Source organism: Drosophila willistoni, unplaced genomic scaffold, assembly GCF_018902025.1.
Source record: "Drosophila willistoni isolate 14030-0811.24 unplaced genomic scaffold, UCI_dwil_1.1 Seg693, whole genome shotgun sequence".
In the NCBI taxonomy this organism is placed as follows: domain Eukaryota; kingdom Metazoa; phylum Arthropoda; class Insecta; order Diptera; family Drosophilidae; genus Drosophila; species Drosophila willistoni.
In genome coordinates this window covers 8,050-33,493 of record NW_025814603.1, presented here as the reverse complement: position 1 = coordinate 33,493, position 25,444 = coordinate 8,050, and the positions used below count along the sequence as shown (strand labels likewise).

Here is a 25,444-nt window from a genome sequence, read left to right as displayed (position 1 = left end):
TTGGTTGTTCTCGATAATCTTCGACTACTTTTCGAGGAGGAGCAACTCACGGGAGATTCACGCATTAAAGACCTTATGGGTTACGTGCCAATCTGTGTATGCATCTCTATAGAGAACTGGCTGGGATTGAACCAGATGAAAATAAACGTTACGTTTACTTAACACTATGCTACGAACTCCTTGACGCTGGAGAACCTGATAATATGACCGAAGAGGAAACCATTGAATATCGTCTAAAAGTGATTGACAGCCTTAACAATCAGGTGAATAAATTACTAAAGCATCTAAATGAAGTAGACAAAGTTAAGGATGAAAGTAAAAAACATGTAGGTGTTTCCAAAAGGTCAAAACCAGGTAAATCGAAAATAAAAGTAGAGAGTTATGCTAGAAACAATCCCAAACTTCAAAAACATTGTCAGTTCCAGTGTTTGAACCACCAATCTGAATCTTTGGCTAACAATAATATACTCAATCATAGAAAAATCATAGATAACAAGAAAATAGCCCATGATGGCGAAACTAAATGGTTTGGTTGTTCCAGACTAAGTAAGGAAAACATATTGAAATCAATCGATTCAAGTCCAATTCGTACAACTATTGAAAGTCAATCTATTCCAACTACATCAAACTTACCTTCGTCCACAAGAAAAACAAGAATCATAGATAACTACAAAATATTAACCATGATTGCGAAACTAAATTGTTTGGTTGTTCCAGACTAAGTAAGGAAAAAATATTGAAACAACCGATCCAAGTCCAATTCGTACAATTATTGAAAATCAATCTATTCCAACTACATTAAACTTGCCTTCGTCCAAAAAAATTAACCTCTGAGTATCTTGTACATACATACATATATAAAAAAAGTCGGGTTTACCTCCCTGACCCTATAAATCCAGAACGCACGAACCGATTTCCACGGTTGGAAAGGTCTCAAGCTTCGTGAGGTGAGGCAAAGAAAAATATAAAAATAAGTCGGGCTTTCCTTCCTGACGCTATAACTTCAGCTACTCATTGTACTCTGCTCAGTTTATTTAATCGTGCGCACGTTTTTTCAAACGCTTACTTAAAACCGGTATTGTGTTCACTGTGAAATTGAGGTTAAAGTTATTGGTTTCCTAAAAATTCAATTTGAAACCATTAATACAATCACGTGTATTGTGCAAATTTGTATTCAACTTCAACAGTAGGCATTTGTTCTTAAGGTGGTAAGTTGAACTGTGTAAATTATGTGGATCGTGCATTTGAGGTTAAATTCACCAGTCTGTCCATAGTCCAAAATTCCGAGAGCACGACGTGCAAACATCGGCCGCCGCACTAGACATGCAAGCCAGCAACAAGTGTATTCACAGAAGAGAGAAAATGAGTAAACAGAAAATGACCGATTGAGACAATGCGTGAGCACCCGAAGAGCTCCGCTGCAGCCGGATCAGAACGAGAAGCTAGAACTCAACAACTGTATGGGAGGAGCAGATAGAGTTTAAGCAGGGAAAAAAACTCTCAATTATATCTCGATTGTTTGTTATCGATATCATTAATAACTTTCGATCTAGATCTTAGCACCGGGTTGAAGGAAGAATTCGATTGGGAACAAAGAGAAGAATCTGAATTGCATTGAGAACATGAGTGGGAGAAGGAGACAGAGTTTAGAAGCAAGAACCACCGTGGAAGGAAGAGCCAGAATGGCAGCAGAAATCAAAGTTTATTCACGAAATAAAGTGTGAAGATTCGACATAGCTTGAGGAGAAGACATGTGGAGTATGAAATAGTTTTCCAGGATTAAAACAAGTGAATCAGCGGATGCAGGTAAGTGCAAAATACTTTTTTAATAAGTGTTTTTTTAATCATTAAACTTAAATATATTGTAAACACCTATTTATTAAGAAAAAATAATAAAGATTAGTTTGTATTGGTCGGATTAAATCTTTTCGTTTTTCGCAGATGCGACTTGCTCGTTGCATCGCCGGAAGAGAAGAGAGACGCCGTCTCTCAACCTATCGAGGACTTATCGCTAACAATCGATACTTATTACTAACAATCGATACTTATTACTAACAATCGATACTTATTACTAACAATCGATATATGCATGAGTATTTAACAGCCTTTAAATAATTGGAATCTTACAACTCGGCCGTCCTGACGAGGAATCGGCCTCGATTCCAATTGTTAACAATGAAGGGGGTAAATAAGAATCTTAAGTGGCTGGTGTCGCCTTTGTTTGGTTATCAGAAGTGCAATCTTGATCAGGGGCAACCCATAGCTTTAATTTGGAGGCTTCTAGGACACCATCATATGGTAGTTGGGTGATTTGGGAGCCCTCTACATCCCGGATAACATATCGGTCGTTCGGAAGTTTTTTATGAACCACATACGGACCACGATACCGCCTGATAAGCTTTTTGTTCGTGCCTGCCGAAGTATCCACATTCTTAATAACTACGAAATCCCCCTCCTCAAAACTAACGGCAGGGAGGTGATGCTTCGAATAATATTCCGCATTATATTCTTGGGACTTAACAATGTTACGGAAGGCTAATCTCCGGACGTCTACCTCTGAGGCATCGACCTCCTCCGTTCTCTCACCCTACCGTTCGGTTAGTTCATCTACTACCACACCTCGTTGTTCAACACCGAATAGAAGTACGGAAGCGGCAAATTTGGTTGTGGAGTGGACGGAGTTATTCAATGCAAACTCTATGTTCGGTAGTTGTTGGACCCAATCTGCGTGGTCCACAGGTTCCGTCAGTTTACCCAACATGGGGCCCAACACACGGTTAACCCGCTCGACTTGGCCGTTGGCCCGGGGTGAGGCAGTGGCATTCAGCACATGAATTATATTATTGGCCTTCAGAAATTCTTCAAACTCGGAGGAAGTAAAGCAGGTACCTCGATCACTGATGATTCGGCGGGGTCTACTGTAATTTGCGAAATACTGAGATTCTAATGTCTGGCATAGTTCACGTGAATTAGTCGTGGCGGCAGGGTACAGCTTCACAAATTTGGTGAAAGCGTCAATGACAACCAGAAGATACTTTTTCTTAGAACGTATGGACGGAAGGGGGCCCAAATGGTCAATATGGACGGTATCAAACGGAAGGGGCACTTTCGGAAAACTATGTAGCGTGACACGGTGGTCCGAAGCGGACGCGGAGTAGTAGATACACTTGAGGCAATTTTTAATGTAATTGTTAACGTAAGACTTCATACACGGGAACCAGTAATGCTTCTTGATCTGTGCACAACATTTCTCCGTGGCCATATGGCCAAGCTTCTCGTGCACTACTCGTATGACATGATTTACCATTTCGGAAGGGACATAAAGTTGGGGTATACTCGTCGAGGACAGGCGGTACACTACTCCATCTCGCAGTTCGAAATTCGCTATCTCATATTTCTCTAACTCATCTCGGAGTTTGACAATCTCAGGGTCCCGGTTCTGGGTTAACTGCAGTTGGAAGTCAAGGTTTATATCGTCAACGTATGCGGCAGTTTCTATTCTACTTAGAGCATCAGCATGGGGCATACCAACCCCGAGCGGTGTACAATCGTGTAGTTATAGTTTTCTAACAGCAGGGCCCAGCGGGCAATCTTGGCGGAATGTCCACCATTTCTCAGTGTCAGCGCAAGGGAATTACAATCGGTCACGATTTTGAACGGGATGAACTTAAGGTACGTCTCAAAACGTTTTAAGGAATACACTATAGCTAACGTCTCTAGCTCATAACTGTGTAGTTTCGATTCAGCGGCGGAGGCCATCTTAGAGAAGTAGGACACTGGGTGTAATTTACCGTCTGTTTGTTTCTGGAGGAGCACTGCTCCGAAACCAATTGAACTAGCATCGCAGTGTAACTCTGTTTCAGACTTCGGGTTGTAAATAGATAACACGGGGGATTCGATCAATTTCAACTTCAGTGTTCGGAAGGCTTCAAGGCATTCATCGGAGAAGACATAAGGGGTATCTTTTCTTAACAATCGGGACAGCGGACACGCAATCTTAGCGAAACCTGATACAAATCGGCGGAAGTATGAGAATAGGCCTAGGCAACGCTCTAATTCCTTGCTATCCCTTGGAATGGGCAAATCCCGTATCGCCTGAATATGAGCTGGTTTAGGCGTGATACCGGCGGAATTGGCTAAGTAGCCCAAGTACTCTAGTTCCCTATACGCAAAACGGCATTTCGTCAGCTTCAGGCATAGCCCGTTCACTCTTAACACATACAATATTTCCTTCAGAATCTCAAGGTGGGTTTCAAAGTCATGCGACGCGACTAGAATGTCGTCCATATATATCACCAGTTGACCTCGGTTTATAAATTCCTTAAGGACAAAATAAACGAATCTAGCGAACACGGAGGGGCCATTACAAAGTCCGAAGGGCATGCGTACATATTCAAACTGGCCATCAGGGGTTACAAAGGCAGTATATTTGATTGAGTCTGGGTGCATTTTCACATGGTGGAAACCGTTCTTCAAGTCCAAGATGGTGAAGAATGATTTGCCACCCAGATGTTCAATGCAATCATCTAACAGAGGAATCGGAAAATGATCTCGAACTGTAATTTTGTTCAACGGGCGGTAATCTACACACTTTCTTAGCGTGCTGTCTTTTTTGCGTACAGGGACAATCGCGGCAGCGTAAGGGGAACTACTGTGGCGAATAATGCCAGCTTTCAAGAGATCGTCACAAATCTCACGCACCTCGATTCGTTCGTGGTGCGACAGACGGCGGGGGCGGCAGAAAATCGGAGTTTGGCTAGTCAATTCTATTTTCATCTCATAGTTCATGGGCTTGATTAAATCTGGATCAACTTGTACATACGAAGCGGAAATAATAGACTTAAGGGCTGCGGTTTGCTCTTCCCGTAACGCGGGCTCTATATCAAAGTCTAATTCACTGACAGCAGGGAGCTCAATGGAATTTATCGCCCTAAGTGCATCGTTTAATGTTTCCGAAGGTACAGCAGAAGTTTTCGGAAGGGGAGAATCAGACAACAATTCGGCAGGCACAATCTCATTCCTATCACACTCTATATCAAAGTCTAATTCACTGACAGCAGGGAGCTCAATGGAATTTATTGCCATAAGTGCATCGTTCAATGTTTCCGAAGGTACAGCAGAAGTTTTCATAGGGGGAGAATCAGACAACAATTCGGCAGATGCAATCTCATTCCTATCATACGGCAGTATCACTCTCTCTTCCCTAAATATGTCAAAGGACTTCAGAACACCAGTAAGTTTTGGATTTATACATTCAGTCTGTTTATTCATGAGTATCAACGATTCTTTTTCATATTTCAGTTCTTTCAGTTTACATAGTCTAATATTAATTTTATAAAGAAGATCTCTACCTATAATCATCGGCAGTTCAGTTGCTTGGTTCGTCAGGACTTCAAACGTATGTATTATCTGTGTGTTGCGGAGGCGAACCCTACACTGAACTTGGCCTAAGGACAGAAGTTGGCTATTTCCTAGGCCACGGCAGTTCAAAGTACGGGGGCTAAGACGGCAGTTGGAGGGGACTTCAGATTCACGGATAAAGCTCTTTGGGCTGCCCGAATCAAGGAGAGAGAACATATCTATAAATTTCCTATCTTGCACTTCATCACAAACAAAAGCAACACTCACCAGTTGTAAATGGTCTAGTCGATCTCCCGCTTCATCAGCGGCGGCGGCAGTGATGTTGGTGGCATTCCCAATTCGAGACGGGCAGTTCTTGTAGATGTGGCCCACTATGCCACACTTGAAACACGAATTCGGCGGTCTTATTGGTTTCGGGCATTGACTCTTGTAATGCCCCCATCCTGAGCAGTTGAAACATCTGGTCTCACTCGTAGCGGTGCCCGACGATTTGTTTCCAGGCGCCACGGCAGTTGTTGTTGACTGCGCCTTCACGCTGTTGCTCTGTCGGGAGGCAGCGGCCTGCATACGGAGGCGTTCGTAACGTTCCAGTAAGGGCTTCAGTTCGGCCACCGTCCGGGCTGAGTACAGCATGCCGACTCGAGTAGAATTGTCCCGCAATCCATCAATTATCAGGTCGACCAGCTCGTTCTCCGGTATCGGAGCATTCATGGCAATCTCCTGCATCTCGATTGCGAATCCCAAACATCCCTCGCCTGCCTTGATGCGCCGGCCACGCAGAGCGTGGTACACTTCCTCGACGCTACACGAGCGTCCAAATTCTCGCAAGAGGATTGCTTTTAATTCTTCGTAGCTGTGCACCGATACCGTGCGCAGCAGCACCGCCGCCGTACCTTCCAGCATGCGACGGCATGCGATCAAACGTAGGCGGTCGTTCAACTGCAGAATTCCAAATGCGTCTTCCAGGTCATTCAGCCATTTCTTCACGTCATATGCGTTATCCGCTGAAAATCGAGCCACCATGCTCTCAATGACACTCACGTCACTGACTTGCTGCCTCGGTGCTTGGAATTCGTCAATCCCTTGCTGCAGCTTGAGGATCTGATGCTGCAGCTGTAGCAACTCATGTTGTTTCTGCAGCGTCGCCAGTTGCTCATCCAGGCTGCGGGAGGCGGAAGTGGCCGGTGTGATGGCGGCCGCGGAAGTCGGTACGGGGGGTACTAGAGGTACTAGAGCGGGCATCTCTTCCCATGGCTCCGCGTCGAGACCGGTGACGGGGGCGGCGAGCAAGGCCGCAACCCGCATGGCAGACATATAGTCGGCGGGCACAGCATCCGCAGGTACAGTGGATGTGGCAGCGGCGGCAGGTACCGTAATGGATGCGGCGGCAGCGGCGGCGGGTACAGCAATGGCAGCGGGTGCAGCGGTGGTGGGTACAGCAATGGCAGCGGTGGTGGGTACGACAGTGGCAGCGGGTACAGCAGTGGCAGCGGGTGCAGAGGCGGCAGCAGCGGCAGTCTGCCGAGGTGGCTTGTAAGCGGCGGGCACAGCAGCGGCGTGTGCAGCAGGGGCGAGTATGACGGCAGTTGGGCCAGCAGGGGCGAGTGTGACAGCGGCGGAGGGCCCGGCAGGGCGGATGTAGCAGTGGTTGGCCCAGCATGGCGTATGCAGCAGCGGAGGGCCCGGCAGGGGCGGATGCAGCAGCGGCGGGCCCAGCAGGGGCGGATGCAGCGGCGGCGGGCCCAGCAGGGGCGGATGCAGCAGCGGCGGGCCCAGCAGGGGCGGATGCAGCGGCGGCGGGCCCAGCAGGGGCGGATGCAGCAGCGGCGGGCCCAGCAGGGGCGGATGCAGCAGCGGCGGGCCCAGCAGGGGCGTGTGTGGTAGCAGTTGGCCCAGCAGGGGCGTGTGCGGTAGCAGTTGGCCCAGCAGGGGCTCGTATAGCAGCAGTTGGCCCGGCGGGGGGGAGCATGTCAGCGGTTGGCCCGGCAGGGGCGAATGTGGCATCAGTTAGCCCAGCAGGGGCTCGTATAGCAGCAGTTGGCCCGGCGGGGGCGAGCATGTCAGCGGTTGGCCCGGCAGGGGCGAATATGTCAGCCGTTGGCCCGGCAGGGGCGAATGTGGCATCAGTTAGCCCAGCAGGGGCTCGTATAGCAGCAGTTGGCCCGGCGGGGGCGAGCATGTCAGCGGTTGGCCCAACCTGGGCGAGTACGGCAGCAGCGTGCCCAGCAGGAGCAAGTGTGGCGGCAGTTGGCCCAGCCGCGGCGGGCCCGGCAGGGGCAAGTATGTCCGCAGTTGGCCCAGCAGCGGCGGGCCCGGCAGGGGCGAGTATGTCGGCAGTTGGCACAGCGGCTCTCGGTACTGCAGCGGCGGCTCCAGTGGCCGCCGGTACTGCAGCGGGAGTCAAAGCAGTGGGTGCGCCAGCAGCGGTGGGCGTGGAGGCGGCCGTTCTCGATGTGGAACGTGTGGCGTGCCGTGTCCCGAAATATGTATCCTTTCGGGTGGTCATCCCACTTCTGAGTTGTAAACACCTATTTATTAAGAAAAAATAATAAAGATTAGTTTGTATTGGTCGGATTAAATCTTTTCGTTTTTCGCAGATGCGACTTGCTCGTTGCATCGCCGGAAGAGAAGAGAGACGCCGTCTCTCAACCTATCGAGGACTTATCGCTAACAATCGATACTTATTACTAACAATCGATACTTATTACTAACAATCGATACTTATTACTAACAATCGATATATGCATGAGTATTTAACAGCCTTTAAATAATTGGAATCTTACAATATATTTATAATTTTCCAATTCTGTTTATATGATTTAGGCAGATGTATTGAATCAATCACTAAATATTATTATTAAAATTGGTTTTCTCATGCAATGAATTATATTATTAGTTTATAATTTCTGATGCAGTGCAGACTTCTTCAAATGCATTATAATTTTAACAGACATGAGAAAGAGGCAGAGTGTTAGTGTCTCTTCTGGCTCTTCTTTAAAAAGGAAATTTTCAAAATTATGGGCTACATATTGAAATGACTTTAGAAATATCAAAGAAGCTAACATCGGCTATGCCGAAGTTTATATACCCTTGCAGTCCTTGGTAATAATAATTTTACATGTTCAAAATTTGTTTTCTGCAACTCAATTTATCAATATACAAACAAAACAATTTTACTCTCTATTTTACAATTTGTTCTTCTTCTTCCCTTATTCCAAAAGCAAAGCAACGCACGCATACACATACAGTTCATGTAGCGTTGCGTCTGTGTGTGTTATATTTATCCGATCACATTCAAATTTTGGGATCTGGGGTTTTATATCCAATATTATCACATATGTAAATTTCATAGCATACTCCGATTTTTATGAAAATGTTTCTTCTAGTTCTTCTAGAGCTATATGATTTAGTGGTCCGATCCTTATGAATTTCATACTTTATTTTTCCCGGGTAATAAAAAACCCCGAAACAAAATTTCAGACCGATAGCTCTTAAGACGGCTGAGTAAAACGCATACGCACAGACGGACGGACAGACGGACATGGCTATATCAACTCAGCTTCTCATGCTGATCAAGCTCCTTCTGTGCGTTACAAACATCTGACCAATTTTATAATACCCTCTGCAAGGGTATAAATATACATTATTAAAGAATATCCATAGATATATTGTGGAGGTGCCTTGAGTATAACTTGCAGCTCAAAAGAAAAAAAAAAAAGTAAAAAAAAAAGAAAGGAAGGCAGCATTTAAAAGACCCGCGAATGCACTGCTTGATTGCAGAAAGAAAGTTCACCACAGTGCTACATTTCTTTTTCCCATTATGCCAATAGCGGATAATGTCACTTTGACAATTGACTTCGGGTCTAAACGAAGATCAAAGCTAGGCATAGAGCATAGGCGAACTATCTTGATAAATTCTTTTCAAATTGGCAACCGAGCGGAACAGTCCTTTGCAGGAAGTGAAAAAAAATTAATATTTCATTTTTTTTGTGGTTAAAATAACCCAAGTAAATTTTAAATCCGAATAAATACAAGCTATCCTTCATGGGCTTGAATCGGAAATAAAAAAGAAACCATTGATGTTGGTGTTCTCTATTTCAAGATATACTTCTTGAGTAAGTGCTAATTTTTCTTTGAATCATTAAAATTTGGTAATTTTTGCAAATAAAATTTTGCACGCAGATTTTCAAAGTCTCGGTATGTTCGTTCATGATGGAAAAAAAAGGAAATTAAAATGTATTGCTTTGATTAAGCAGCTTTGATTACAGCTCTAAAGAAAAGAAAAAAAAAACGCATTAACGACATTCATATTTTATCATGTATATGTATATAATTTTTTTGTTAGACAAACGTAAAGCCCAAATTTTGGTGTCGATGATTTCCAAAGCCAGAATTCCAAGACATTTATGTTGGATAGTGCAAGCAGCGAAGAAGTTATTCACCAAAGGGGACGAAGCAATTACATTGGCGACCATCTGATCAGTCAAATTTCGATACGACACCGGCGAGTGCTAGGGCAAGCGGTGAGAAGTGAAAACAGCGAAAACACGCAGCCCAAAGAATAAATTGTATCCGAGTTAAAGAGTGAAAATCAAGTAAAAAAAGGGTTTAAGCCAGAAAGCCATAGTGAAAACGAATGAAAACGAAAATTTTTAACTTCTTCTTTTTGTTTAAATCTAGGTAATATACTATAATCGAAAGCTAGAATAAGTTAGTGTACAAGTAATAATTGGTAATAAGAAAAAAAAAAAGCAAAAGGAGTGAAGCAAGTGAGAAAAAAAGTATACAAAGAAGAAAACGCAAAGCAACATTTCGAGCCACACTGTGCAAAACCAAAATTTTTTTTTTCAAGTCGCGAGGTAACATACACGAAAAATGAAAAAAAAAAAATGAGCAAAAACAAAAAAATGGAAAAATGAAATCTAATGCAAAATTGAAAGGTCAAAAAAAGCTCTATAACAGAGAAAGAAGAAAGTGAAAATATAAAAAAAAAAAACAAGCATGAGCAATTGCGTTACTTGGTAACGAAACAAAAAAATGTGAACATAATTAATAAAAAATTAAATTAAATCTATAGCCTCTACAGCAATTCCTCGAAGGCCTTCGTCGGACGCTACAAGGGTGAGTTTTTTCTACTACATTTTTTGTTACCAAAATATAAAGCGAAGTCGGAGACGTTAAGCAAGAGTATTCAATGCAAAGACAAAAGCGAAAACAATTGTCGTTGCTTATCTCCACTCCGTTTGCCCCTCTATATATTTTTATATACTTCTAATGTGTTTCAAATAAAATCATGCGTAAAGAAAAGAAAAAAAGAGAATGAACTGAAAAGTGAAAAGTATCAAAAGAAAAAAAGGCAAGAGTGAATAAATATGCATAATTGTTTTATTAAAACATTTTGTATGTGAAGAGTTGAAAAAAATTGAACGGTTAATTTTTATACGCTGCATATGTAAGCGTTGCGTTTTGCTTTTGCACAGTGGGTCGAAGTTTAAAAAAAAAAAAAAAAAGAAGTTAATGTTCATGAAATTATGCGAGTATTTAGAATATTTTTTTTTGATATTGATTTAATTATCTTTGAATATAAAATCGATATGCGATAAAGTTTCGAGCTATATATTTTTTTTAGTAATTACAAATTAATTTGTTGATCATTTATGAAATTGTAAATTTTCTTATATATATATTATGGAATGGTTTTGGTTTTTTTTAATGTGAGTTAACTTTGTTCTCAGAATACTACAGAATGAAACATTAGATTCTAAGAAATGAATGATTGTGAGAATACATTAATTTAAGTGAATAAAAATGATTTTTATAATGAGGTAATTTTCTGAACTTTCTTTTTGGGCAATCTAATGTGAATAAGGATGTTTGTTCTGGGATTTTCCCCTAGCGCTGTGGGTAGAGAGCGCGGCTGTAAATACACCTATACAGCCAACACTAGGACTATTTTCTTCTATTCTTTTCTCTCTATTCTATTTCGAGTTTCAGCAGAGTTTATTTAAAGTTGCTGACGAGTGAGTGGGTGAAACACATTCATCAAAGAACCACCCCAGCCGATTGTCTTGCTAGCCGCATTAAAAGTCCCGCAGATGAATCGTGTTAACACAAAGATAGGCCTCACACAATAACGTATAGTTGCCGATTGCAATGGTTGGTAAGCCTTTGTGGTGTCGTGGTTATAGATATTTAGTTACAGAAACTTTTGCCGCCCAACCATAGCGGACGTTGACGATACTATGCGCAGTACGTTCAAGTGGCCCCTACGACACCAGGACAAAGCCTGTTACGCGCGAGCCCAAGCAGATAACTGCCCACCTCCCACCCGACCGACCGAGGGGTGCAGCCGTATAACGCACGGCACGAATCGCGTGGACAAAATACACAATAGAAAAGACAGACAAACACATAATACTATAGCTATCTATTAACTAAATGGGATAGGATAGATGTTTTAAGCATATTAATAGAAAACTCTGAGCCGATTACAGGGGATAGAAGATTGTAATCAGAGCAGAGGACCCTAAAAGGTTCATGCATAGCATAGTTAGAAGAACAACGACTAAGGGATAAAGGTATTAAAGGATGTCTACTCCGTCTACATGGTACCGACAGATTCACCTGAGCTAATAACTCAGGCGAGTCGATATCACCAATTAGGAGCTTGTGCATAAAAATGACACCAAGCATAATTCTGCGGTTAGTTAGGGACGGAAGGTTAATCAAGAGAAGTCTACTAGAATACGAAGGCAAATTGACATTGCGATCCCAGCTTAAGCCACGAAGAGCAAATAGCAAGAACTGCTTCTGAACGGATTCTAGTCTAATCCGGTGCGACTCATATTGAGGTGACCAAATGCAAGATCCATACTCTAAAATAGGACGGACAAGCGAAGTAAAAAGAACTTTAGTTGTATAGGGGTCATCAAATTCTTTTGACCATCTTTTAATGAAACCCAGGACACTCATGGCCTTTGCGACCGTGGTGGAAATATGGGTGTTAAAATTTAACTTATGGTCCATAAGTACGCCCAAATCATTCATATTATTTAGACGTTCTAAAGGGCTGTTGTTTAGAATATAAGTGACCAGTTGAGGAGAGTTACGAAAAAAAGTCATTACCTTACATTTGGTAGTGTTAAGATTTAGTAGATTAAACTGGCACCAGGATTGAAAGTTTTTAAGATCAGCTTGTAGCCGACTAAATGAATCTGTATCTTTATAAGTAAGACAAAGCTTGACATCGTCAGCATACATAAGCACACGCGAATGAACAATGACTGAAGGAAGATCGTTAATAAATAGTGTGAAGAGCAGAGGGCCAAGATGACTACCTTGAGGTACACCAGAAGTCACAGAAATGGAAACGGAAAAAGAAGACTTAAAAAGTACCTTCTGTTTTCTATTTGTTAAATATTCTCGAACCCAAGAAAGGAAAAGGGGTGGAAACCCAATGTCGCTCAGCTTAGAAAGTAATAGGGTATGATTAACGGAATCAAAGGCTTTGCTGAAGTCAGTGTATATGACATCAGTTTGTTTACCATTTTTGAACCCCTTGATAATTATTGATGTAAATTCTAAAAGGTTAGTGGTTGTAGATCTACGTTTCACAAACCCATGTTGGGATGGCGAAATAATAGAGCTGCAAAAATGTTGCAATTGAGAAGTTATAATTTTCTCAAAAGCTTTCGGAATAGCGGACAATTTTGAGATACCCCTATAGTTAGAGGCTTCGGACTTTTTGCCATTTTTATGCAGAGGAATAATATACGACTCCTTCCAAATAGATGGAAAAGAGGAAGATTCTACAGACAATAGAAACAATTTTAAAATGGGTTTACATAATGCGTTTGCACAGAACCTGAGTATACATCCAGGAATACCGTCTGGCCCCGGAGAATAAACAGGTTTAACTAATTTAAGTTCGGTAAGAATAGAACTTTCATCAATCACTGGATTGAAAATGCAATTAGCCTTTTTTAAATGATAAGGATACGGACTTGCTCGATATTCCGTTGAGGAATAAGTTGTTTTGAAAAAACTCGCAAACATATCGGCAATTGCCTGATCATTGCTCGCTTTTTTATTTTGAAAAGACAAAAAAGATGGGTGCACAGAGGTCTTACGTTTAGAATTAACAAAATTATAAAATTGTTTAGGGTCAGAAGAAAACTGAAGCTTACTCCGCTGAAGATAATTCTTATAGCATTGTGTATTAAGCATCATGAATTTTGAACGAGCGACTGTATACAGAGCATAATCTGATGAACGACGTGTTTTTTGGAACTTCTTATAATATCGTGTCTTCACATTTTTCAAATTGGATAGCTCGCGAGAGAACCAGGGAGGTTTGTTAAGCCGCTCCAGCCTACCAAGAGGCACACAAATATAAAAGAGTGAATTCAGAGTATCATAGAAAAAACGAACAGCCGAGTTCATATCACTACAATTGTACAGATAAGACCAATCGGTAGTAGCAATGTTTCCATTAAGGCTGGCAAAGTCAGTCTTACGAAAGCACCTAGTTAGTGATAACTCATTTGAACCAAGTAATGGTGAAAGCAAGGGCAAATCAATTTTTAAATTTAATGTAGGATGAAATTTGTCTTCTGGAAGAACAAATGGTTCGATCCTAGAAACCTCACAATAAGAAGAATCCAATACAAAAATAAGATCTAACGATTTTCCATTAGAATTTAAGACAGGATTGACTTGGGATAAAGATAAGCCTAGAAGGCCATCAATAAAGTCATGTGACAAAGAGGGCAGCAACGTGGTAGATTCATCTGTTAGTGACCATGCTAAAGCGGGTAAATTAAAATCACCTACAACTATGAGCATGTCTTGGCTCGAAACTAAAGAGGAGACAAACTGAATTGCCTCTAAATGATTTAAATATACCACCATGTCTGACAATGGTGGAATATAGGAACAAGTAATGAAAGCATTGAAAGATTTAAAATTTACTTTAACACCGACAAACTCAATCTCCTGGGTACTAGAAAATTGAATCATTTCAGATGATAAAGCAGCATCCACAGCTATCAGAACGCCACCACCTATGCGAGAAATCCGGTCACGTCTGAAAATAGAAAAGTTTGTGGAAAAAACCGATGCATCAGCAATATCAGGTTTTAGCCACGTCTCTGTGAAAGCTAGAATGTTATGCTCAAAAGAAAGACTATCTACATAGAGATTAGGAAGTTTAGATTTCAGTCCTCTAACGTTCTGGTAACCCAGGTTAAGGGACGAAGCTAGTTTTTTGACACACCAGCAGATGCTGATGTGGCAGGAATAGTATTAGTTGTTGTTGTAGGCAAGCGAATCGGTTGCCGATTTTTCTTTTTTACAGTATATTCCTTAACTATTTTATGTTTAGGCCAAAAATCTTCTCGACATATAGTATCGAAGATATTGGCAGAAACACTAATTTTAAAGGACGAAATGTCCCGAGAATAAGAAAATTTAAACTTTTCCACCGCAATATTCGAGACGTTAACTTTCTTCCGAATATAGGCTATTACATCATCAGATGTGACAACAGGGTCTAGCCTAGAAACAAATATATGTTTCTTTGGTGGTACGCCAACGAGAGGCCGCGGTCCCGAAGCGTCAGCCGCAGCAGTAACGTTGGACAAGTCACCCACTGCAGCAGTCAACTTGTTCACGGGGCCCTCGATACTTTTAGAACTATCGGCAATTTCCATTGGAATGGGTAATTGCCCAGACACATCGGACACTACAATAGGCATCGTTTTTAAGAGATCATTCCCAGGTGATACCGGTTATTCATTACTAATAGCATTCACAACCGGGCTCTTAAACGATATCAATTGCTGTACATTAGGAGTGGACGGTGCATGAGACCGGTCGGGACGATAAGAGACGCTGGCGGATCTACATTTACAGAAACACCCCAAGGACTGGTCCTTTTACGTTTCGGAGACTCATTCATAAGCGATAAACTTCTGAACTGAGTCTCCACCGCAGTAAACTCCGCTTGGAGTTTATTAAAACCTGCCCTTAAAGTGTCAAAACTATCTCTAGTCCGCCTCATGAAAGAGCGCATCTCATTCTCGACCTCCCGGCAAGCATCACATCCATATTTTAAGCCACCACCTTTAGCAATAGACTCCTTGATTCTGCCTGTGTAACCTGCACACTTGACGTGAACAGCATTGTCACACAACCAACAAAGAATATAATCATGGCAGTCAACCGCATTAGTGGCAACTATGCAATTATTTTTTGAGCAGACAACCATTTTATCAAAAAGTTTAATTTAATTGAAAAGGGAAATACAAAAAAAATAAAAATTCTAAAGGTTAAAAATCTGTGTATAAGAATATACTGACCAGTTCTGACACAAGGGTTAATGTGCAGAGTAAGCCTTCACAACTAAAGAATAAAAAGAAATGAAAAACACAAAAACAAAAACACGTATCACAGAGTCGCGGGTAGGCAAAAGACGAGAGCGCAAATCAATCAAGAATAGGAAAGAGCGGGAGAGCGCGTCAAATTGAACACATGCAACAACAAATTTGTACGCAAGAGCGCGAGAGTTAGTTAGTTAAAACGGTAAAGACACAAAAGCAAAAGAGATAAACAAAACAACAACACCGCTAATGCAAGTATTGTTGTAAGTTTTGATTTTATTTAAATTTAAACAAAAACGACAGCAAGAATTCGCGAAATGAAAATAAAATTCGGATGTTGTAATTGTTATTAATTAAACCGATAATTTAAGAGTTATATAAAAGTATTTGATCGCGAGAAAAAATAAAAGTTGATAAGCGCAAAAAAAACACGTCCGTCCTCTGCAACGAGTGAAAGTTTTTGTCCATGGGGCACATTCTAATTAGATACAATAATTTTTGCTGCCCATCGGCTACGTTAAGGTTTTGTACGTTACAATATGTATAGAAAGTATTCTATACATGTGGTAATCAAATATAATCTCACTTTCGATCTTCAATACCATTTTATTGAGCATAATTTGTCACTTAACAATTACATTGGTGTATTCATTTTTCGAGCAGCTACGAGGAACACGTTCGTCACGACTTGACGCCAAATAACTCTCTCATTTATATCTCGATTGTTTGTTATCGATATCATTGATAACTTTTGATTTCATTTCCATTCCTACATACATATTAAACTCTGAACATCTAAACACAAGTGTTGAGTTTGGCGCTAAGGTTCGATGTTTTAGCGGGCCCACAAGAAAACACTTCACTTCTCACGTGATACTTCATTTATTTCTTCCACGTGTATTTCTTATGCTAATGGTAAGCTATGTGGGTGTGTGTATGGTGTGTGTGCCGTATGCGAGTCGTTATTATGCGAGCCGGTAGTTGAGCCGCTATAAATTAATCGCCCTTACTCCAAAACAGCCGACGTCTAATACAGCTACGTATTTAGCTAGCCACGGGCCGTTGAAGATTCCCGTTGGCAGTTCTGATGATCACTCGACGCACCTGGTTGTCTTTGGCCAGGATTGTTTGCTCGACTATACCTTTTGTCCATCTATTTCTGGGCAGAGTCTCGTCCAATATTACAACGACGTCTCCAGCTACTATTGGTTTCCTCGCCTGGCTAAATCTGGAACGTATTCGCGTACCCATCGTCGCCAGATCGGCAAATTCTTGTACAGCTTGCCACATGTGCTGTACGGTGTGTGTGGTTTCGAAGACTGGTTTATAGCCGCTTGCTGATCCTAGTAGTAGATGGTTAATGGTGATAGCCTCGTCGTCTTTGCTGTCCAGAGAGACAAAAGTAAGCGGTCTGGAATTTATGATGATTTTCACTTCCCAGAGTGCGGTTTGTAGGCCCTGGGCAGATTGCGTAGAGTACACTCTTGACGGAACGAACAAGTCGCTCCCATGCTCCCCCCATATGAGGAGCAGTTGGTGGATTAAATTTCCATTTGATGTCATCGAACGCCGGTTGCACGGCGTTGAAGTTAGTCGTCTGCGCTTTGTCACAGATAATCTTTTCGGCAGCTTTGAAGTTTGTGCCATTGTCGCTGTAAATTTCTCTCGGGGTCCCGCGCCGTTTCGGTTTTCTGCTCGCCCTCGCGAATTGTTGATGAAGAGTATGTTATGCCTGACTTTAGTATTCTTTGGTGGCCACAAATCATCGCATTTGGCCACTCGTGTTGTGGCTGCAGCAAATAGTCTGGACCGTGTAGCCAAGTTTTATATTTATTGGCGTTGTTTGTTTTAGAAGAAAGATCTGCAGGGTTGAGGTTGGTTGGAACCCAGTTCCATTGGCTAATGTTTGTTAATTCCAGTATTTCGCCAAAGCGGTGCATGACGAATTGCTGAAACTTTCGTGGATCCATACGAAGCCATTTAAGAACACTCTTTGAGTCGGACCAATAACAACTCGAATTGATTACTCAGCTTTGCTCCGATAACTGCGGCCTGTAGTTCCATCCTTCTTATAGATAGTGGATTCAACGGTGCCACTTCCGCCTTGGAGGCCACGAAGCTGAGGTAGGTTCTGTCCCCCTAGCGTATCCGAAGGTAGCAGACTGCTGCGTATGCCAATTCGCTGGCGTCAACGAACGTGTGTAACTGGACATCATGGATTTGATCGCTGCTGTTGAAATAACATCTCGGGATGGTCAATCCGGCGATTGTTGTAAGGATCCGTTTCCATCGTATCCATTTGGGTAACAATGCGTCGGGCAAACCAGTATCCCAGCCAATGCCGCTTCTCCAAACTTCTTGCAGTAGGATTTTCAGCTCTATTGTAAAGCATGAGATGAAGCCGAGTGGGTCGTACATTGACATAAGTACTTGCAAGAGCTCGCGTTTGGTTGGTGTTTTGTCGCTGTCTAAAACGTTGCGCTTCAGCCTGGCAAACTTGCAGATGAATGTGAATACGTCGGAGTTCGGCACCCAATATAAGCCGAGAATCTTTTCTGTGGCGGTAATTTTGACAGCTTCGGGGAGCAGCGAATCGCTCTGTTTAGTATTCGTAGGACCTCCTTTGAGTTAGAAGACCAATTGCGTATGTGGAAACCACCAGCTGCATGGATATCTCTGACTTGAGTTGCGATGTTTCCGACTTCCATGTAGTCTTCGCCACTGTATATAAAATCATCCACGTAGTGGTAGTCCTTCACGTCTTGAGCTGCTTGAGGGTACTGTTGGCAGAATCGTTCTGCATTTTTGTCACGAATAAAGTGTGCAATGCAGGGTGCGCAATTGATTCCGAAAGTAAGCGCTTCCATAACATAGACGTTAGGCTCTTGCCTCTCGGATTTGCTGTCGAACCACAGAAACCTTTGCGCATGGGTGTCTGCTGGTCTCACTCGGATCTGGTGGAACATCTCGGCGATATCGCCACAGATCGCCACTCGTCCCACTCGGAATGAGAGTAAGAGGTCAAACAGGGAGTTTAGGAGATCTGGCCCACTCCAGATGTAGTCATTCAGGGCCTTGCCGCCGGATTGGGCGGCTGCATCCCATACAAGCCGGACCTTCTCTGGTTTAGTTGGATTTTTAGTTATGAAGGTTGGTAGATACCATGTCCGTCTGTTTGGTGCAGCTATTTCCTCCGGCGTCAGCATGCGAGCATAGCCCTTTTCGACGAGGTTTTCGATTTGCTTGGTGATTTGCTCCTTCAACTGTGGTTGTCGGGAAAATTGCTTTTGTAGGCATTTAAGCCGTTTTAGTGCGTTTGCGTAGCTATCAGGTAATAAAACTTCAGGGTCTTTCCACATTAGACCAACCTCGTACCTGCCATTCTTCAAGGCGTAGTGGATTCAAGTCTGGTTAGAGCTTGAGTTTCTTCTGGTGATGATAGCGGTTTTGCTGTGGTAGCGTCTAATGAGAACGCTTGTTTGATGATCTCATGCAGCTTAGCGTCTGCGTCTCTGCATCCACACATGTGAACGCTCACATTAACTCTAGTGGGCAAGGCCATCAAGGGCGTGGAGCTTTGTAGTGCCCATCCCAGTCGCGTCTTTGACGCTATTGGTTGGTGCCATGCCCCCTCTTTGATTTTAAGGGCTACGGCGAGGTTCCAGTTATTTGTGCCGATTAGGATGCTTGGGCGTGAGTGACCTACCCGGTCACCACACCAACGAATTCACCTTCAACTACACAAACCATGGACAACACATCAAAAAGGGCAACAAATAACACATATGTACATATATACGTATAGACACTTACATATATACATACATACATATATACATACATATATGTGGGAAATGGCATTGAGAGAGAGCAATCCAAAGTGACAGAAGAGAAGAGACAAACGCGCAGTGGCCGAACATTCTAGTAGTAGTAGAGAGAGCAGGGCATAGGATCATTATATAAGTTGAGAGAGAGCTTGTTAAAGAGGCCGTGGATTATTCGCAAAGAGACTGTCAACTGAGTCGCACGTCAAGGTCCATAACTAGTCCAGTGTTATTTCTATAAGTATGTTTAAATTCTAACATTATATTGAACTCGATTGTCATCAAACAATTCAAATATTAATAAATAAATAAATATAGTAACGATCGCTAAATCAACGCTACATTTTTGGGGGCTCGCCCGAAATATTGTTTAAAGAAATTAACATACATACATATAACACTGCGTAAGTGAAAGAGACAACAAACAAAGTTCTTCGAAGTGACAAAGCAAAAACTTTTTGTGTCGGCATCATTGTGTAAGAGCAAGCGAGATAGACTGTGCTAAATTTGTTGCATAAAATCGTTGGTGCCCAAATACGTTACGACGCAGACACTACACGCACGAGCATGTTTAGTAACGGACGGCGATCAGTGAATTTTTCTAGAACAGTCTAGAAATATTTGGACAGAGCGAATCAAGAAGCGAAACATCAGCAGAGGCAGAGGCAACCCGTTGGCAGAGTCGAACCGTTGGCAGAGGCAACCCGTTGGCAGAGGCAGAAGCTGGACGCGGCAAGAGACAAAACGTTAGAAGAGGACAGACAACCTGCTGGCAGAAATTAACGAAGACTTCGTGGGACAGGAGCGGACTTGGGTAAATTTTTTGGGGACTATATATAGATAGTTCTAACCTTAATTGAATTTACTAAAACTAACCTTAGCATTAATTATTGGTATTGAACAAAAGAAAATATTGTAATATGGAGCTTGACGAGGTTATGGCATTGCGAGTCGCAGATTTGCGAAATAAGTTGGCCGAATTGAACCTAAGCACAGTGGGAAGAAAACGTGATCTACAGAATAGACTTCTTACTCATTACGATATTCAAGACCAAGATAGCGAGGATGAAGAAGTTGAATCAGTAGTTACAGCTAGAGGCGAATTGCCCATAAACAATTGTAGTCGATCTTGGTACACCTTAAAAGATGTTGAGGGCAGTGTATCCTATTTTTCCGGCTCAGGTAGTCCCGACATTGATTCGTGAGTACAAGAGATATAAGAGTGTGCTATTACAGTACAATGGGACAAGTTACAGACCTTTATATACGCCAAACAGTTGTTAGCTGCGGCAGCTAAATCATTTATTCGGAGTCAACATGGTATAAGCAATTGGGAGATATTAAAAGCAGCCCTGCGCAAAGAACTTGGTTCGAAACGATCAGCAGCTGAGATTCATAGAATCTTATCGCAACGTTCTCAGAAAAGAGAGGAGACTTTGCATGAATATTTGTATGCTTTAATGGAAATTGTCAAACCAGTGAATTTGGACGATGAGAGCTTGATAGAATACTTTGTAAAGGGGATTCCAGACTCACAAGTAAATAAAGCTATTCTATTTCAAGCCAGGAATCTACAAGAACTGAAGTTTCAAATAGAAACGTATCAGTAAAGTTCGTGCTTCACACAAGTCGTTAAACAAGTTTGAGGCTCAGTCAGGAGGAAAGATTAATCAGGGTAAAATAATTGATACATCTAAGAATCGGAAATGTTATGGTTGCGGTGATACATCACATATCAGACGAGACTGTCGAAAGAACGACCAAAAGTGTTTCAAATGTGGTAAAGTAGGACATTGAATGGCACAGTGCAAACTAGAAAATCCAATTAAAAACGAGAGAAATACAAACGTGGTAGAAAATGAATATGTAGTAATACAGCCGTCAAGCGAATTTACTCCGTCAGGGTTAGAACTTAAAGACATCGTATATTCTAACGTTATATTTAAAGGACTCGTAGATACTGGCGCTGGTTTATGTCTTATGCGAAGAAATATTTATTTCATGATTGGATCAAAACCGTTATTAGGCGGAGCTAGACACTTAACAGGAATTGGCGACAGTAAAGTGTTGACTTTCGGAAGTTTTATAATACCAGTGAAAGTGGATGGTTTAGTTATGAACATAGAATTCCATGTAGTGCCAGATCAGGACATAAGTTTTGATGCTATACTGGGTCGAACGATATTGACCACTGTCAATATAAATGTAACACCAATGGATCTAGGTTCGCTATGCGCAACGATATAGAAGTTTGCCACACCCATAGTATGCCAAAGAGAGAACAAAATGAGTCAGATATTCAGTGGGCAGGAGATATTGGAAATATCTTCATCACAAATATTGAAGACAGGGATAAGAGTCCAGACATAAATCTTTCGCATTTGAACCATTTAATAAAAGGGGAAGTAGAGAAATTAATTCGGAACTACCAGCCAAAAAGAAATGCAAACGCAAGAGTCAGCATGAAAATTATATTGAGCGACGAAATACCTGTGTATCAGCACCCGAGACGTTTAGCCCTTTGTGATCAGGAAATTGTTGATAAACAAATTCAGGAATGGCTAGCAGAGAAGATAATTAAAACCAGTACTTCTGAGTACGCGTCGCCAGTTGTCTTAGTCTCGAAAAAGAATGGTTAGAAGCGTTTATGCTGTGACTACAGAAAATTAATCGAAAAGAAGGATGTTCCTTTTAGAGTTGCTCGTTGGGCTATGTATCTTCAAGATTTTGATTATGTTATCGTACATCGATCAGGTACTCAAATGAGGCACGTCGATGCGTTGAGACGTTTTGCATGTTTTATGACTGTTGAGGACACTATTAAACATCGATTAAAAGAAGCTCAATTGCAAGATGAGTGGACCAAGGCAGTAAGGACGCTAGTCGAAAAAGAAAGTTATAAAGACTTCTATATAGAGAACGAGATTCTCTTTAAAGACCCTAATTGTGAGTTGATTGTAGTGCCTTCGGCAATGGAACATGAGATTATTAGACTTGCACATACCCAGGGTCACTTTTCCGTCAAGAAAACGCAAGATTTGATCGAGAAATCATCCTATATTCCCGAATTAAGAGATAAGGTTATTCGTGTGGTACATAGTTGTGTGGAGTGTATTGTTGTTAACGCAAAGGCTGGCAAAAGAGAGGGATATCTAACTTCGATAGAAAAGGGTGACAAACCACTTTGTTCTTACCATATTGATCACCAATGGAACTTACAAATAAACGGTAAAATTACTTGTTGGTTATTATAGATGGTTTTTCTAAGTACATTTGGTTGTATCCCACTAGGAGCACAGGCGTAGATGAAGTGATACGGTGTTTAGAAGTTCAAGCCACAAATTTTGGGAACCCAGTACGATTGATATCTGATAGAGGCGCGGCTTTTACATCGCATATTTTCAAAAAGTATTGCGAGGATCACGACATCATGCATTTATTGATTACCACCGGAGTACCGCGAGGAAATGGGCAGGTTGAAAGGACTCACAAGATTGTTATTCCAATGGTAGCTAAAATGAGTTTAGATAATCCAGCTTTATGGTATAAATACGTTGGGAAAGATCAGCAAATCATCAACGATACGGTACCTAGAAGTACTAAGATAGCTCCTTTTAAGATCCTAACCGGTATTGACATGCGTAGATCGGAGGATGTAAACCTTAAAGAACTACTCGATGATCTTCTAATCGAAGAACTAGCAGAACACAGAAAGAAAATACGAATGGAGGCAGTTGAGAATATAAAACAAATTAAGGAGGAGAACAAGAAGTCAGCTAATCTCAAGAGAAAAGAGGGAAAACGATTCAAAATAAATGATTTGGTTGCTATTAAGCGTACCCAATATGGCGTTGGTCTGAAACTTAAAGGAAAGTATTTAGGACCCTATAAAGTAACGGCAATTAAAAATCATGGAAGATATGAAGTAGAGAAAGTTGGACAGGCGGAAGGGCCTAATCAACATCAACTGTATCGGAATATATCAAATTGTGGGGACCGTCATTCATTCGAATGTACAGTCAGGAGGGCCGAATGTGGGAAATGGCATTGAGAGAGAGCAATCCAAAGTGACAGAAGAGAAGAGACATACGCGTAGTGGCCGAACATTCTAGTAGTAGTAGAGAGAGCAGGGCATAGGATCATTATATAAGTTGAGAGAGAGCTTGTTAAAGAGGCCGTAGATTATTCGCAAAGAGACTGTCAACTGAGTCGCACGTCAAGGTCCATAATTAGTCCAGTGTTATTTCTATAAGTATGTTTAAATTCTAACAATATATTGAACTCGATTGTCATCAAACAATTCAAATCTCAATAAATAAATAAATATAGTAACGATCGCTAAATCAACGCTACATATATACATACATACATATATACATAATTAACTGAAGGAGAGAACGGCATTGTCGCCGAATAAAAATGATAATTGTGTCTTGACCATCAAACAAGACGGAGTTTTAATTTTATAAAAAAATATCAAAGAAGCTAACATCGGCTATGCCGAAGTTTATATACCCTTGCAGTCCTTGGTAATAATAATTTTACATGTTCAAAATTTGTTTTCTGCAACTCAATTCATCAATATACAAACAAAACAATTTTACTCTCTATTTTACAATTTGTTCTTCTTCTTCCCTTATTCCAAAAGCAAAGCAACGCACGCATACACATACAGTTCATGTAGCGTTGCGTCTGTGTGTGTTATATTTATCCGATCACATTCATATTTTGGGATCTGGGGTTTTATATCCAATATTATTCAATTTTATAGCATACTCCGATTTTTATGAAAATGTTTCTTCTAGTTCTTCTAGAGCTATATGATATAGTGGTCCGATCCTTATGAATTTCATACTTTATTTTTCCCGGGTAATAAAAAACATTGGTAAAAAAAAAAAAGAAAAGTATTTAAATAATGATGCACAAATATTGCATTGGTAAAAAAAAAAAAATTAAAAATTTATAGTAATGCATAAATTGTTGCTTAATGGTGCTAGAGATTGTTAAGTGCGCTAAACCAGTGCATTTAGCGATTGAACCAACTGTATCGGACAGAGCGATAAAGACAACAAAACATGTACATATGTACATACATATACTAACATATGCATAAATCGTCAATGTGTACTATGCACTCCATGATATTGATGTTGGTGTTGCCTTGAGTTTCACTCGAATTTAAAATATTTCAACATCTTTTTCAAATTTTTGCTTCGGTGTATTTGTTCCCCGAATTCAGCAATTCCCGTTAAGCACATACACACATGTATATGGGTACAAGCTGCGTAACAGGCGACATTGTCGTTTGCTACATTTTGCAGACTTGCATGTCTCGTCAGAGTGTTGCGGAGATGCCGCAACGGTACAAAGTTGCTTCGCGACAAGCGTCTCTACTTTATCATCTTTTTGGTCTGACCGCGTCGCGGTACAAGCTGCGTAACAGGCGACATTGTCGTTTGCTACATTTTGCAGACTTGCATGTCTCGTCAGAGTGACGGAGATGCCGCAACGGTACGAAGTTGCTTCGCGACAAGCGTCTCTATTTCATCATCTTTTTTCGTCTGACCGCGTCGCGAGTCGCACATTTTGGTGGCTTTACGTGTTCCGTTAGAACAGAACGACAGCGATGTCGCGACAGTCAGAATTGTTTGACGAGTTGCGTCGCAAATTTTGGAGTGCGTTTTGTAGTTTCCTAACCTTTTGGTCAGCGAGTCATTTAATTTTCAACCGCCTTGGAAGCAACATCGATCTTCAAAAAAAAAAATATAAAAGAAAAGTTGACAGAAGTCAAAGTATGTGGAAATTAAACAACAAGCTGTGAAATTCGAATGCTTCAAGTTTGTCAACTGGAGCGATCAAGGGCCCAACAATATTAGCCGA

The 25,444-nt window shown here is 41.5% G+C and overlaps 1 protein-coding gene across 3 annotated transcripts; it reads left to right on the top strand.

Annotated features, from left to right (window-relative positions):
- Positions 1-83: 83 nt before the first annotated feature.
- Positions 84-827, top strand: LOC124461849. Of its 3 annotated transcripts, none has more exons than XM_047013305.1 (3): positions 84-263; positions 344-354; positions 420-827. In XM_047013305.1, the coding sequence occupies exons 1-3, from the start codon at positions 99-101 to the stop codon at positions 430-432; spliced, it is 189 nt and encodes a 62-aa protein (XP_046869261.1). In that variant the 5' UTR covers positions 84-98; the 3' UTR covers positions 433-827. The 3 variants fall into 3 exon arrangements, with proteins under 3 accessions (XP_046869261.1, XP_046869259.1, XP_046869260.1); XM_047013303.1 differs by having other exon boundaries at positions 331-354; XM_047013304.1 differs by having other exon boundaries at positions 84-354.
- The last annotated feature ends 24,617 nt before the right edge of the window (positions 828-25,444 follow it).